Source organism: Argopecten irradians, chromosome 11 (assembly GCF_041381155.1).
Source record: "Argopecten irradians isolate NY chromosome 11, Ai_NY, whole genome shotgun sequence".
Classification (NCBI taxonomy): Eukaryota; Metazoa; Mollusca; class Bivalvia; order Pectinida; family Pectinidae; genus Argopecten; species Argopecten irradians.
This window is the reverse complement of record NC_091144.1, coordinates 3,775,001-3,791,093: the sequence shown is the minus strand read 5'-3', so window position 1 is coordinate 3,791,093 and position 16,093 is coordinate 3,775,001. Positions and strand designations below refer to the sequence as shown.

At 34.2% G+C, this 16,093-nt stretch overlaps 1 protein-coding gene across 2 annotated transcripts in view; it reads right to left on the bottom strand.

Annotated features, from left to right (window-relative positions):
* Positions 1-16,093, bottom strand: part of LOC138334320 (sodium-coupled monocarboxylate transporter 1-like) — a 39,781-nt gene that overhangs the window by 5,666 nt on the left and 18,022 nt on the right. For both annotated transcript variants that reach the window (XM_069282966.1, XM_069282967.1), the window contains exons 3-8: positions 10,751-10,802; positions 8,730-8,797; positions 7,281-7,361; positions 6,321-6,394; positions 763-900; positions 309-441 (exon numbers count right to left, since the gene is read on the bottom strand). In XM_069282966.1, the coding sequence (XP_069139067.1) occupies positions 309-441; positions 763-900; positions 6,321-6,394; positions 7,281-7,361; positions 8,730-8,797; positions 10,751-10,802 (546 nt within the window). The remainder of the gene's footprint in view (positions 1-308; positions 442-762; positions 901-6,320; positions 6,395-7,280; positions 7,362-8,729; positions 8,798-10,750; positions 10,803-16,093) is intronic.

The window sequence follows — 16,093 nt, the reverse complement described above, 5'->3', positions numbered from 1 at the left end:
CTGTAATATAAACCAATATATCTATAGTGGTAAACAGAAATGTAAGAACATCTTTAAGAACAAGCATCTTTAATACATTTGATTTATTGGTTTTTACAAAAAAAGGAGGGGGGGGGGGGGGGGGGGTTGAGGGGAATATGAAATCGCAAAGATTGAATACTGTCTATGAAAAACTGATTCTTCGATACTTTACTTCAAACCACGATTAAGAGAGCTATAATGATGTTTGGGACATACATTTTTTACATGAAATAAAACATTGTGTACATTAAGGGATTAGAGTATAATGTTAGAATAATTATTCTTACTTGGTTGTAGACAATTTTCTTTGACAAGATAGGGTCACATCTGAGAGTGTAGTAATAAGCGTAGGCCACCATTCCCATAGCCATAGCAAGAGACATCGTCAAAACAAAGGCAGGTCCTATCAGGTAAAATATACTGAAAACGAAAGTAAACATTTGTTTAGATCATATCAGCTATACAAAGGCAGGTTCTATCAGGAAAAATATACTGAAAACGAAAGTAAACATCTGTCTAGGTCATGTTTTAGTTATATAGAGACAGGCTCTAATGGGTCAACTGAACTGAAAATGAAAGTAGACAGTCTACATTCGTCTTTATCATATACAGCAAATTTAAATAGTATAGTCTTTATTGTTCATGCGATAAAAGTTTCCTTTTCATCATTTTATAAAGCCGCAATTGAAAATGAACATGAACTTGATCTCCCTAACTAAAAGACAGCAAAGTACAACGTACAATTTGGCCTCCTTGGCGCTTTTGGTACAGCAGACCCTTTGGACAGATGTTTGACGGAATGGGATGACTAGTGCTTTCACTGTTGACCCTATCATCAGGCTCCAGAATGTATACTGCCGTGTAGGGTCAATGTCGAAACTGAAATAATGAATAGCACTGCTATAAGCGATTCCTAAGATAATACATTAATAGATATTTTATTTCGGCTTTTGTCTGTCATAATAAAAACTTCAATATTGACTACACGTTCCCTTACATTCATTTGTAATATCGTTGTTAGGTTTGGATAGAATTACAGATTTCAACATAAGGAGGTGTTGCATGGCCGCTCACGATCGATTTTTAATTTTTTGGTGCAAATACATCAATCGGCACATAATACGTATCGGACCAGTGCGTATTCCATGAATAGATTAATCATGCGAGTACAGCGCCACCTTTTGTAAGTTTTACGTCCGATTCCTACTTGTGCGCCTTTTACTTGTTTTCTTGCAATTTCCAGTTTTGCGCTTAATTTTTCATGAAAATAGAGGAATTTCATTTTAATAGTTTTTAATAAATTCCTTAGATAACAATGGCAAACCCCGAGTACCCTAAAATTTCAGCAATCAAAAATATCTTCATATATCATTTATTGACTCAAAAAAATATTGTGTCGATGAATCACTGGTTATGCCGACTTTTTTGCACTTTTGTACGGCTACCCCCTTTATTTCCCAATATCAAAGTACTGAGAGTACTGAGAGTTAAAAATGTTAAACGAAATCTGTCCTTCTCTCAGCTCTATCATGTATCAAAAGCCGCTTTAGCGACGTCATACTTAAAAAGTATCCTATGTAAGTTGGTGTACCAAAGTTCGGTCAAACTGACTTATATATTGACATTTGACCTACATCTAAATAAAAACTTCTTTTGCCTATATCACAAAATGTTAATTTTAGGGTCATATATTGAACTAGACAATATGTTAAATAGGGTCCTATAATATTTCCTACACCAATCGTTAGAAGTATTTCTGTATTCATGGGTTTATTTACTTAATAATAAGCAAATGTTCCGTTTAGCGAAACGTATTATGGTATATCGGTGTTACTTATATGTTAATCTTAGATATTTCTCAAAAGAATATACTGTTGTTTTGATGTCATAAACATGTCATGGATAATTTGGATTTCATTCTTCAGCCAAACAGCCCATCTCGAACTATTATTCACACAATAAAACATGGTCAAACTATACAGTAATGAAAAAAGAATACAGTGGACTGAAATTGCTTAACTTTTTGGGGCACCAAATAAGATATTTCACTGTAGGAACTCTTCAATTGACGTTCCTGGTGTCTGATACATTTAAAAACTGTTACTATGAAAGTAGGTAAAGTAAACAAATCATGCGGAATATTACAGACCCATTATCTGAGTTCTTTAGGTCTTTCACATATTGAAAAGCTGTTTGAAGATTTCATATATTTGACTTGTCTGAAGCCCTTTATTCCAGCATACTGCAAGGCGTCTAAGTTATTGTCAAAACGTCGTTTATGTTTGCCAATTTGAACCCTGTGACCTTCAATTAACGTCAATGTCATTCATTTGACCAACAACTTAGTAGCCCTTTATTTAAGAATATGTTAGGTCTAACATCATGATTTGATGCCTTCCAATTATTGAGAAGTCGTTTGAATGAAAAGTTTATGAACGACGGCGCACGAAGTACGATCACTAAAGGTCACCCTGACCTATCGGGCAAGATGATTTAGGAACATTTGCCCTTCATCCCAACATGCTACATGTACAATACCAGGTGTCTAGTCCTCTTAGTTATCCACAAGAAGTCGTTTAAAGATTTTAGTCTATTTGACTCATGCGACCATGAAGGTAGGTCAAGGTCATTCATTTAAACAAACTTGGTAGTCGTTTAAGCTATCATTCTACAGTCCCTATATCAGATTCCAATGCCTCTTAGTTATTCACAATAAGTCGTTTAAAGTTTTTAGCCTATTTGACCCTTGTAACCTTAAATGAACTTGGTAGTCTTTCATGCCAGCATACTTAATGCCTTATATCAGGTATCTAGGCATCTTAGTTATTCACAAGAAATCGTTAAAAGATTTAGCCTTTTTGAATTCTTTGACCTTGAATGAAGGTCCACAAACTTGGTGGTCCATCATTTCAGAATTCTACATGCCTAATATCAGTTTCTTGGGCCTTTCGGATATTGAGAAGAAGTTGTTTAAATGAAAAGTTTATACGAACGACGAAATGCGAACAGCGCACGACCATGGACAAAGCATGGTGACAGTAGGTCATCCTGACCCTTCTATGACCTTATGACATTAAAATGAAATAACGATGAAAATGCGGTCCTGCAGGTAGGGCGTTAGAATTGTACCTACTGCCCTTATCGCATGATAAGAAAAGGTGACTAAATTTAGGATCGTATCATAGCATCTCTTCTTCCTAACTTAATTTATACTTCTTAACGTCTTCCTTGACACTGTCTCACATTTGGCCTTCGGTTGAGAGCTCGCCCCTGTGAGGTAGGCTCTGGGTTCTGTCACCTGGCTTAGACACACCCTGTTTAGCGCTCAGCATTAAGGGAGTAGGACGACTTGTTCGCCTGTTGTCAGTATGATGTGACTTGTGGATGTGTTGCTTGGTGTCTTCGGCGGCATGTTTCAGTGACACAGCACTATGAAAAGGGCACTGAAAAGGTTCCACTATAGAAGAAGACACAGCATGAATATACCGAAGTCTCCCATATCGCACACTACGCACTTCATACACTCAGGACACTGCATACATAAGATGCCTTCCTTACATGATCCTGGCTATCAATAGGGCTTTGATTTAATCAAACAAACAATGAAAACAATTTTATATAGTCAAGAATGCAGGAATTGGTCTACTGCAAAAGTAAACTGGTTAATTCGCTGATTTTTATTGACGTACTACTACAGCTACAGTCATTTAAGGACGGCATCCCGTGTATGTCCTTTCATATATTCTATGGTGTTGCCCCATCAAAGGACAGAACCAAGATATTTCATCAAAGTTTTTTCCCCATAATTAATTTAGTATCAGTATATAGTAATAGTATATTTTTTTTTAAATAGTGAATCTGATATAAACATTGACCGACCAATTCTAATATAAACTCGTTGATATAGGTATTTAGGTCTCCTTTTGTTCTAAGAAGTTAGACGAAAATATCTAGCAAAAAGAAGCTGCTAGAAATCATGCACTTTCATGAAGGTTGTTGGATGAGAAACAAACTTATAACTTGTAATCAGTACCTGGTAAACATTTTAGTGGTATTATTTCGCGATACCTATAGGTTACTAAAGGTAAAATGAGACATAGCGCCTCGTCTGATGTCTGATTGACGCAAGCAAAATAGGTACCAAATTTAGTCGCCTTTTACGATCATGCAATGGGTATAGCAGGTGCAATTCTAACGCCCTACATGAGACGATGGCAACATTGATGGTTCCCTTTAAATAACAATGGGCAAAGGACACATACTGTCGTATTTATTACCTTAATGCTTATACAGTTTCTGGAATGCAACATGGCATTGTGTATATGTTAAATCATAACTGTCAGTTTTATGTGTCCCACTGTTTCAAAACGGATAAGTAGAATTTCTGAAAAATATTATTTAAACATGAGTTTATCATGACTATTTCAAGGTTTGGTCGAAATACGCACCTCATCATCACATTCTACTCCAACAGTAAAGTCGGTAATATTAGACAGTGTACTCTCAGTACTTTGATATTATGAAAAAAACAGGGGGTAGACGAAATTAACCTAAAAAAACGTGGCATATCCAATGATTCATCAACTTGAGCTGTTTATGGTAAATCGATGATAACCTGAATATAATTTTAAACATCAAAATTTTAGGGTACTCGAGTAGTGCCTTACTTATTCTGGTGCTCGAACGAAAAATTGAAAACTTCAAAAAGTCGTATTTTCTGTCAAATTTGATATTTACGTTCGATTTGTGATCGAATGATATTGGATACAGCCAAGTGTGATATGTCGTTAAAAAGGCAATTTTATGTGGTATTTTAAATCACAAGAAAAACGTGATTTAAGTATTTTTACTATGACTTATGCTAAGTAAAAGGCCCAATGGACATTAAATTTACCATTGTTAATGTAGGGGGCGCTGTAGTCCTAATAATGGTCCAATCGGGTTTTAAGTATTATAGACATATGTTTTAATGCAATTAACTAATCTAAATTGAAAAATCAAAAAAATATCGTGGACGGATTTTCACCCTGTATGCAACACCTCCTTTACTTTCAAAATGAAACGGGATAACCAACAGGCAAGAGCTATGTTATACAAATATTAGTTCAGGTAACTTGCAATCCACAGTTACACTATATACTGCTAGGTGTTTCCTTTTGGGTGATTTTTACAATCTATAGTTATACTACTTACTGCCAGGTGTTTCCATTTGGGTGATTTTTACAATCTATAGTTACACTATATACTGCCAGGTGTTTCCATTTGGGTGATTTTTACAATCTATAGTTACACTATATACAGCTAGGTGGTTCCTCTTGATTGATATCTATAATCTATAGTTACACTATCTACTACCAGGTGTTTTCTTTTGGGTGATTTTTACAATCTATAGTTACACTATATACAGCTAGGTGGTTCCTCTTGATTGATATTTATAATCTATAGTTACACTATCTACTACCAGGTGTTTTCTTTTGGGTGATTTTTACAATCTATAGTTACACTATATACTGCTAGGTGTTTCCTTTAGGGTGATTTTTACAATCTATAGTTACACTATATACTGTTTGGGTTTCCTTTTGGCTGATATTTGCGACTCTTGCTACAATTAATCGATTGGATTTAAAATACAGGCATTAATAGTTAACGAAGAAAGCATGTGCTATGTACTGCTGAGTCTGTGTAAACTTAAATAATTAATCAATAGTTTGATATTACCAGTACAAGTCACTTCCATTTATCTACAACATTAGTTATGTCACCAGTGTAAAATAGTTATAAGAAGCGTGTGCACAAATATCACTTACCAGCGGTACGCATGTTCAACAGACAGATTGACGACTCGAGTATCAATGTCGTCAGAACTCAATTGTTATGTTACATGCAACGGGTCATACGTTCAAATGTACATTGATTCTTTACAATTTCAATTACAAACCAGCATTGGCCGTTTTATAATCAATTGCACATTTATAACGCTTCAACTGTACTCTCCTAAGTGTAGCGGTATCTTCATAAGTAAGAGTAATATATACGTACAGTGGAATAGTGTTGTTAATTTTTCTGATTAATTGACGACTTTATTGTGTACGATGTACAGAGTTATCTGCTCTTGTTGGTAGGTATGGATTGTGACGTCATCTGTTTGCAAGCGTAACGTCATACTTTTCAGAGAAAAAAAACCCACAAAATAATGATATGCAAAGACGGTATAAGTTAAACGTCGCGTGAAAACCTCGGATATAAGTCGTCGCGAAGATTAGTATGGCCATGTACGTTAGATATATCAGTTGTCTCACCTGACGGGTTGGAGCCGTCCAGTCTTCAAATTTATGTCCCACACTTTGTCCAGTCCGCCGACTAACATGGAACCCTTTAAAGAAAACCATACAGCTTATCTTTATGTGTTGACTGGTCAACTTTGATCCTTATTTATGTGTTATAGTTATTGACTTGTAGTTGTATGACCTTTCATTTATCAAGATACCAGTCCGTGTAAATTACAATGATGTTGTCATAGTCACAATACATTGCGAAAATGTCCGAAAAGCCATCTGGCACCTCGATAACAATATTCATATTAAACGAAATTGAAATAAGCAAATACTTTTAAACAAAAAATGAAGTTCAATGGTAAGTTTGTGGACAATTTCATTCACGATTTCGAATTTTAATACAAAATATCACATTTTTTGTGATATAGAAAGAAATTATAACCACGATAAATATAGGCCTATATTATGTTTGTAGATAGGGATATCTTCATTAACAATGGCGCATGATCAAGAGCTTTCGATGCAATATCTACTGTATACACACATGGTTGTCTGTAGCCCGAATCTAAGCTTAGTCATCAAGTCAAAAGTCGACAACAATGTCTTCTTTGGCAGATTCTCCATTATCGACAAATAATTGTATACTTTAATAATCTTATTTGATTTACAATCGATCGATTTTCCTTTTTAGCTCCAAGTTTCATTTAAAACGAGGCTATATTGAGCACATTCAGAAAAAAAATTAAATTTGGAAAATAAGTCATGGAGCAAATACTGACTTGACGGAACTAACCACGATATTGCTTCATATCAAAAGATAATTCGTTTTAAGAAAATTCGTTATACTTCTCGCAAAGAAGTAGATTTAAATTTACTTCGTAATTAGCAGAGATTCGTATCAAGAAAGTTCGTCTTAGGAAGGTTTTACCGTACATGGCGGTTCTAGAGAGGCTGATCTGATAACAGAAATTGACAGACTCTTACCTTGATTAGCACTGCGAATATTCCCATGTAAAGGATAAGAAACTGGAATACATCCGTCCATACCACAGCTTTAATACCACCCTAAACAGCAAGAAAACATTATAATAGATGATTATGGCTACATATAAAATGTAAGCATACATCAATCACGGATATACATTCTTCAGTAATGAACATCGCATATCAACTTTGCTACGTAACTGAATAGTATGAATATACTATTTACATCATTGACAGTAAGGTCTTCTCAAAATTATGCATACATGTACATACGAATCAATAGATAGATTTTCCTTTTTAATTTTACTTTTCACTGCTATCGGAATCAATTTTGAATGTTTATTATAATCCAAAGACATTATGTACAACTTTTATAGTAACTTACAGAAATATAACATTCCTTTTTTCATAACTCCCGATCACTATATTTAATGGTCTATATCCATTACTTGAACAACATCATTTTAAATTCTTAAATAAAGCTGACAAGTTAAAACTTATCAGTTTAAGGTGGGCGTGTTACAGTCAAATTTGAAGATTTTAGCATATTTGAGTGCATAGGTAGCAAAAAGTGTTAGGATACCAACAGTGTCCTTCCAATTATACAGGGTGCAAGTAGTGTTGTTGTACCAGTCAACAATGACCCTCTGTAGATGTTTGTCTGGTTTTGTTATACGCTTTGAGTTATCATATTTGTCAGCAAAAGTATGGAAAATAACTAAGGTACAGTCATTGATTACAGTTATCGGAGGAAAGGGGAAGTACTTCTAAACCATCCCTGTTGAAGTACTTATACAATAAACCTGTTTGGTGACTTTTAAAGAGCAGTGACGTCGCCTGCTTGTAATTGGTGAACAGCTATGATATTGTTTGCCATAGGATCATATGTCCATGTGGATTTACTCTACATGATACGATTCTAAGTAGACAACTTCCAGGAATATCGTTGAAATCCGGTTTTTCCAGAACTACACTCCCGTGGTAATCCCAAATCTAATAACTACAGATTTCCGTCGATTTCTAGTAGCAGTAAGAGTTTTCAGGTATCGAAGCAACCCCATCTCATCTGTCAACAGACACTCAGGTGTGATTGTCTGGGAAGGTACAGGTGTGCCACATCCCATGGATATTGAAAACTAAAGTGTCGCATCAAATCATCATTATCATGCAGCATTGGCTGAGAAAACAATGTAAATCTTTAAAATATTAATGGGTAATCATGTGTTATCCATACTGAATACCCGAATATAGGTCAAATCCACCTTCAATTTCAAAATATTTCATTGACAAAAAATATTAAAATGTCGAACGCAGCTTACGATTGGAAACGGACTACACCAAAAACATCAAACAATGGAAACTACACATCGCGTACCGAAACAATAGAAACAAAACTCAGAAGTCAAATTACAGATAATTTGTAGAGGAACCAAAATAAAACAAACTTACTATCGAGGTATAGATAATGGATGATACAGCCATGGAGAGAACGGACACCCAGAACGGTACACCGGTCACTGAAACAAGTTTATATATAATTGTGTATATCAGGGAAAATAAGATACATTGCACACCGGTCACTGAAACAAGATTATATATATATTTATGTATATCAGGGAAAATTAGATACATTGCACAACGGTCGCATATCAGAGAAAATAAGATACATAGTACACAGGTCACATATCAGGGAAAATAAGATACATAATACACAGGTCACATATCAGGGAAAATAAGATACATAGTACACCGGTCATATATCAGGGAAAATAAAATACATAGTACACCGGTCACATATCAGGGAAAATAAGATACATAGTACACCGGTCACATATCAGGGGAAATAAGATACATACATAGAACACCGGTCACATATCAGGGGAAATAAGATACATAGTACACCGGTCATATATCAGGGAAAATAAAATACATAGTACACCGGTCATATATCAGGGAAAATAGTTAAATAAGATACATAGTACACCGGTCACATATCAGGGAAAATAAGATACATATATAGTACACCGGTCAAATATCAGGAAAAATAAGATACATAGTACACCGGTCATATATCAGGGAAAATAAGATACATTGTACATCGGTTACATATCAGGGAAAATAAGATACATTGTACATCAGTCACATATCAGGTAAAATAAGATACACGGTGCACCGGTCACTGAAACCAAAAACACATATACATCTATACATATATCTAAAATATGTTTCTGCTGAAACAAGTATATATCAGAAGGAAAGTAAGCTACACTGCAAACTTCACTGACACAATAAACATTTTAACGTTAAATATAATACAAGCTAAATCAGTAATCTAAACAGGAAATATACCTTTCGTGCAAATTAATGTATTCTTCTACTGTCTGTAATGTAGCATCACATGAACATTTTTTTTATTGAATACGGGTAGTACACACACTGTGACAACGGAGATTTAATCTAATTGGTAATTCTATTCCGATGTTAGAGAAAGTGATTAATGTAGTCTATAAAAAGAATAGCCACATTGTTACAATATAATCAAATAAAATCGTGTATCAATATAGGTTTTCATGGCAATGCCCTGGAGCTAACTAAATATTGGATCGAGATAACCTTGCGCGGCTTTAATTAGTTTTTGTTACACATTGGCAGGTATCGTATGTCATTTGAATTAGGTTGATTGTTCCAAAGTTGAAAGCATGGTATATACAATGAGACAATAAATCTATAAAAATGAAAAAAATAATATAAATGCTATATTTTTGTTATATCACAAAACAGTAGGTAGATATATCTTTCAAAACAACTTGAAACTTTCACTACTTTTTCTCCCATACGGGGAAGTATACATTCTAGCATGTTTTGTGAGCAAAAGTCATGTCCTTTTAGCTGAAATATGTTAAGTACAATGTAATGTCAGCAAATAAAAGACGTCAAAACCAATACCTACTAGCAAGGTCAGATAACTCATTAATATACAAAGATGAAATGATGACAATACTATAGACAATCATCTAGCACAATGAAATATCCAACTATTCAATGGTAGCGCGTTTAATTAAACTACACACCAATACCACATAAATTGATTTTGACGGTATTATTGACTCTTTGGTAATTCTATAAAGAACTTTTCTATCAACATCTGTAATACCTGATATATCCATAACCTGATTATGTATTACACGTTAAACTTAAACTACAATATTTCAATTAATTATGAAAGCATGAACATTGAATTAAATCCATGCATATTTTTATATATACAAGCAATTTACGTTTTTTTTAAGTGAAGGTGCATGTACCTTTAAGCGGTAATTGTCAATTTAAGAACATGCTACTATCATTAGACCTGTTTTGTAAACGCCAGAATCGTTCTGAATGAATAAGATTCCTATGAAATTATTTAATAAAGTATTTACTTCCGTATCTCATGTTAAGTTTAATGTAGACAAAAGTTTTGTACTTACCCCCCTCCATGGCGATGGCCGGCCCATATAGCACCAATGCACTGTACATAGTCTGTAAGGACAAAAATATACCTGGTAATGTTATCGTAAGTGCAAACGAGATTTTGATGCATTTTAAACACTCTGAAGTAGCGTAATACAACGAACATGAAACATCTTCCATCGAAATGTAATATATTAATCTTAATACCAATACTGTATAACATCAGATCGTTTGATCGTGGCCCACCTAAAGTACAGCAGTAAACCGGACTTGGGATATGTCCTTACCGTTTTTGTAAGTTGTCATCCTTGATTGATACATAATACAAAACTGTTAATTGTTGCACACATAATTGTTTTGAATTGGTTTGCTTTCATAATTAGTTTTACGTCCAATGAACAGCCAAGGTCATTTAAGGACGTGCCAGGTTTAGATAGTAGAGGGAGGCCGGAGTATCGAGAGAAAAAACCACCGCCAATTGTTTTGATCTAAAGCAAACATTATGTAGACTTATAGGCTTATAAATGAGCCCCTTACATATAAAATATTTTGATCATCTTATTGCAATATCTAACATCTTATCGTGATAATAATAGTCTGCGTTTCAATTACAATACGAATTACTAAGGTGAATTTCTATCATAATAGAAAAAGTTTATCGGGTTTATCCATCAAATGATATCGAAAGAAATAACCGCTTAAGGATTCAAGAAGAAAAACAGATTTAGTTTGTTCAAATGTTTAATAGAATATGGATTTGCATTTCCACATTAAATCTGAAAAGACATCTTTGACTGATGAGTCATTAAAATAACGTAAGCAATTCAGTTGATTACAATTAACGTTATAGATCGTGTCTGATGTTCCAATTAAATACTGATTTACTCCTCTTTAAAGCTATTACGTTTATAAGAAATCCTGATGTCGTTTTCAAAACACTTCACAAGATTTTAAAATTCAACATCTTTTCTCAATAACCATTTTATGAATTTAATCTAACATGTTAGATAAAGGTACATACTCTTAACCGACACGGCTTCTATTTTTCGAAATGCTACTGTAATACAAATCTGATAATTTAGCAGAGTACCAAAAGTCATTAGCTGACCGTTAATGCTATCATTAGCACTCCTTCATGGACAAATTTAAATGGATAAATTAAATGAAAATTTCCATCACTCGGTTCGTCTAATATTTTCCGGCGTCTTTCTGTTTACTGCGCAGTAGTTGACTATCACTATGCCATGCTGTAAAACATTGAAATGAACTTTCATTATTAACATAGATTAGTGTTTTATCTTCATCTTAAACTATAAATATATATAGTAGATGTTTTGACATCAAAATTAAAATTGATAAACGTTTTGTTTCTTGTTTAAGAAGAGTAGCGGGCTTTTAAAATGAATTTACTTTTTTAGGATATGTCAGTGACTCTAACCTGTATTGTCTAACCACGTATTTGGGAATGTGGATATATTACAGATGTGTTGTAGACAAAGGGTTCACATGGATCTGACATGTTACGTATGCAGGAACCACCTGTATCACCTCTTCCTTTATCGTAAACATGATATCATCGCCAAACACATGTCTAACATTGCTCGACTGGATGTGAGATTATAAACGGTATTCTATTACGATCTACAAGCTTGTCAGCCTTATATATATATCACTTATATTAATAAAAAAAGTTCCAAAATTAATCTTTATACACCAGCAGGCGTGTTAAGCAAATTGTAGATTATCTTAAAACCTATCTTTATAGCATTATTTTGAATTAAATATGATTTTTCTTTTAGATTTTAAGTTTAATATATGTGTTTTGTATGCCCCATGTAAGCTATCAAAGAATTTTTGTTGATAGTAGATACCATGAATTGAGAGTTTCATACGGACGAATGATGAAGTCCATTAGTGAGAAGAGACCGTTTACTGCTTAACAGCCTGTTTAAAAAATAGAATAAAACATTGGCAAGTTCCACAGACATGTACAAATCTACAAAGCTAATTATAACCACAATTACCACGTACTAGGCACGAGGGATGAGGTCATTTGTTTCAGTACAAATCTATTAAAACATTTCCTACGTAAGGTGAAAATATCGTGTCAAATTTAGACCAACTTGCGGCATTTTGTTTCGGTGGTAATTTGATATGATTATAATCAATGCAAAAGACCACTTTAAGACTTAAACATATCACCACATACATGTAAGTCAATCCGATAATGTAATTACAATTTCAGACCCTTAACCGTCATGGTACGGTTTTTAAATGAATCACAAATGTCTTTTGATTAAGAAGTTGCTGAAATTAAACTGTCAATGTCAGTTATAGAATAAATGTTTTGAACTTCCGTTACAATGAATATATCATGGAGGTATCTCCAGCTTTCATTCAATCAATATCTATCTAACAACACACATTGACAAATGATTTGTCTGGTTCAAACAAAACTAACATGAACTTTTAGCGTAGACATTGACCTTACAGTTAGCTTTAAGTGACAATATTTATATAAAGTGATCGAACAAATTATCTACGCAGTACAGACCGGATAACGCATGGTCTATGTATGCTATATCTAGGACCAAAGAACAAGAGAATGTGAAGGTCATATACTGTATTTCTTTTTTATTTTATCTATTTAGATAAGTGAAAGTCAGCAGGCAATGTTATTGGGGATCGTACAGTTTCACGAGTGACCTTTAACATAGTCACTAACCGTTCTGTTGATACTCTCTGTAGAATTTACATATGTGTCCTTGTTCGACCTGAATTCTTCTATAGCAGTTTCTTATCTTTGTGTCAAGTGAACGATACACAATTTTATTACTGATACTTAGTAATATAAACATATATAAATTAACTGTTGACTGGCGAACTACTGCTATCCAATTTTGTTATTGTTATCGGTTAATTTGAATAATTGAACAGTTATCGTCTTGTAACATTGTCATACTGTGCTTGCAATATTTTAAAATGGCCTCCTTAATTAAACACTGCATATTTGTACAAAAAACAGAAAATTATAAAGGACGCTGTGCAACTTGCCATTTCAAACACGTGATAATCGTTAATAAAAGAAGATAAAGCGGATTAAGAAACATACTTGACTGATTTGGACTGTATTCATTTAGAAGACAAACGATGAGACCTTTGTGTCCCTAACTTAATATATTCTCAACCTTAATGTAATAACTTCTATACGGCGGGTATTATACAGGGACATGTAAATACTACTGCTCCACGGGTACTTTACCGGTCTCGGCATTAACCAAAGTCAACATAAATATGTTACCGACGGTGGATACGTCAACATTTTACGGGTGTGATGGTAGGGCGGGACACCAGGGATCTCTAACGGGCTGTCACAACACCAACATCACACGGAATCGTTATGAAATAGTATTGACAGAAAGATATCTATTATCCACGGGGAATTGTTTGTGTGTACACACAATAGCAGTAGAGTGTGAACAGTTAATGTGTTTAATCGTAGTGTACGTAAAGTCCGGATCCAGTTATCATGTTGTACGGTTCGGTACATTGTATTTACACTCGGACTATCGTCATTTAATAACACAAAATATTAATGTAAAACGAGGATAAAGACCAACCCGTTCTGATCTGAATCTATAATTATCCTCCGCCAGTATCTTAGTGTACCTGTTATCTATCCAACATTCAGATTTACCTATCTACATGGTGATTATTAACTGTGATTTTAACTCAAGTTACAGACACGATATGACAGCAATATTGAAACCTGATCTGAAGCAATGAATATTTTTCTATTTTATGTTTTGTGTTTTTCATGCTAATACGGACGTTTGATTTATTGTGAAGTTAGAATGTCTCAGATTGGTACTCATATTGTTTGTTCTATAAGATACAAGTGTAGATACGATGTCGATATTTCATGTGTTAAGAATGTTATTTGATATTTCCTTACGGAATTCATAGATGACATTAATTGCAAATTATCTATGTTTCACTTTACTATGTTTCACTTAACTGTGTTGACTTTGTTTAACCAGTTCTTTGAAACTTGTATTGTATTTTATCCTGCAACTGTCCCACATTATTTTTCTTTTAGTGATATATCACACTGAATAGAATTACGGTGACTGTTTGTGAATGTTAATTTCCCACGGCAGTAAAAAGGAGTGCACTCTCATTCGGTTAAGTGAATGAATCTTTATCCGCATGTAAACAGAATACACGGTTAGTATCATGTAATTTATTCAAAGTTACACAATTGAAACGAAACAATGGAGAAATTATCAAATAATTTCATAGAAATGCGTCAGTTTCCAGTCGTCTTTTCTGTCATTCGCAAAACCCAGTACCCATCCAAAAAGCACATTTAACACACCGGACGTTCACTACAGCCGAAACTTACATTACCCATCCTAAACGTTCTATATACATCCGCTTTTACGTAACATGTATGACCCGCGTGACGAAAGAGAGTGATATGATGTTAAAGTTTTATCAAAACAATGATATAACCCTTTGTTAAAGATAAAAAGGAAGTGCAGAGCGAGAGTTGATGTGGAACACTTGCTCCTGATACATTTCCGTATATAGTCCAAACATAAAACATATCATCTTGCTCCTATTACGATTTGTTGTAACTATAGCGGTTTCTATAGAGAAAGTAAAAAGAAATATTATTTGAAATCATCCCCATTAGCAAGTTCATCATCATCATCACCACCACTACTATCATCGTTATTATCACCACCAACGGTCATCATCATCATCATCATCATATCATCATCGTCACCAACACCAACATCATCGTCACCACCACCATCATCATCATCATTATCATCATCGTCACCAACACCACCACCACCACCACCACCACCATCATCATCATCATCATCATCATCATGGGGATCATGATGATCATTTGTCATCATCATTGATGATGATGATCATGATGATCATCATCATCATGATCATGATGATGATCATCATCATCATCATCATCATCTTCATCGTCATACATCCAACACCACCAACATATGACTGACCACATAATGGATCATCATCATGATGATCATGATGATGATCATCATTGATGATCATCATCATCATAAATTCTTATCGTACCAATGATGATACTGATTATCATAATCATATGAATAATAATGATGAATGATGATGATGATGATGGATGATCCATGATCATCATGATGGATGATGATGGCTGATGATGATTGTCATCATGATGATGATCATCATGATCACCATCATCATCATCATGATTGATGATGATGATCATCATCATCATCATGATGATCTGATGATGACCATCATCATGATGATCATCATGATCATTCCATCAT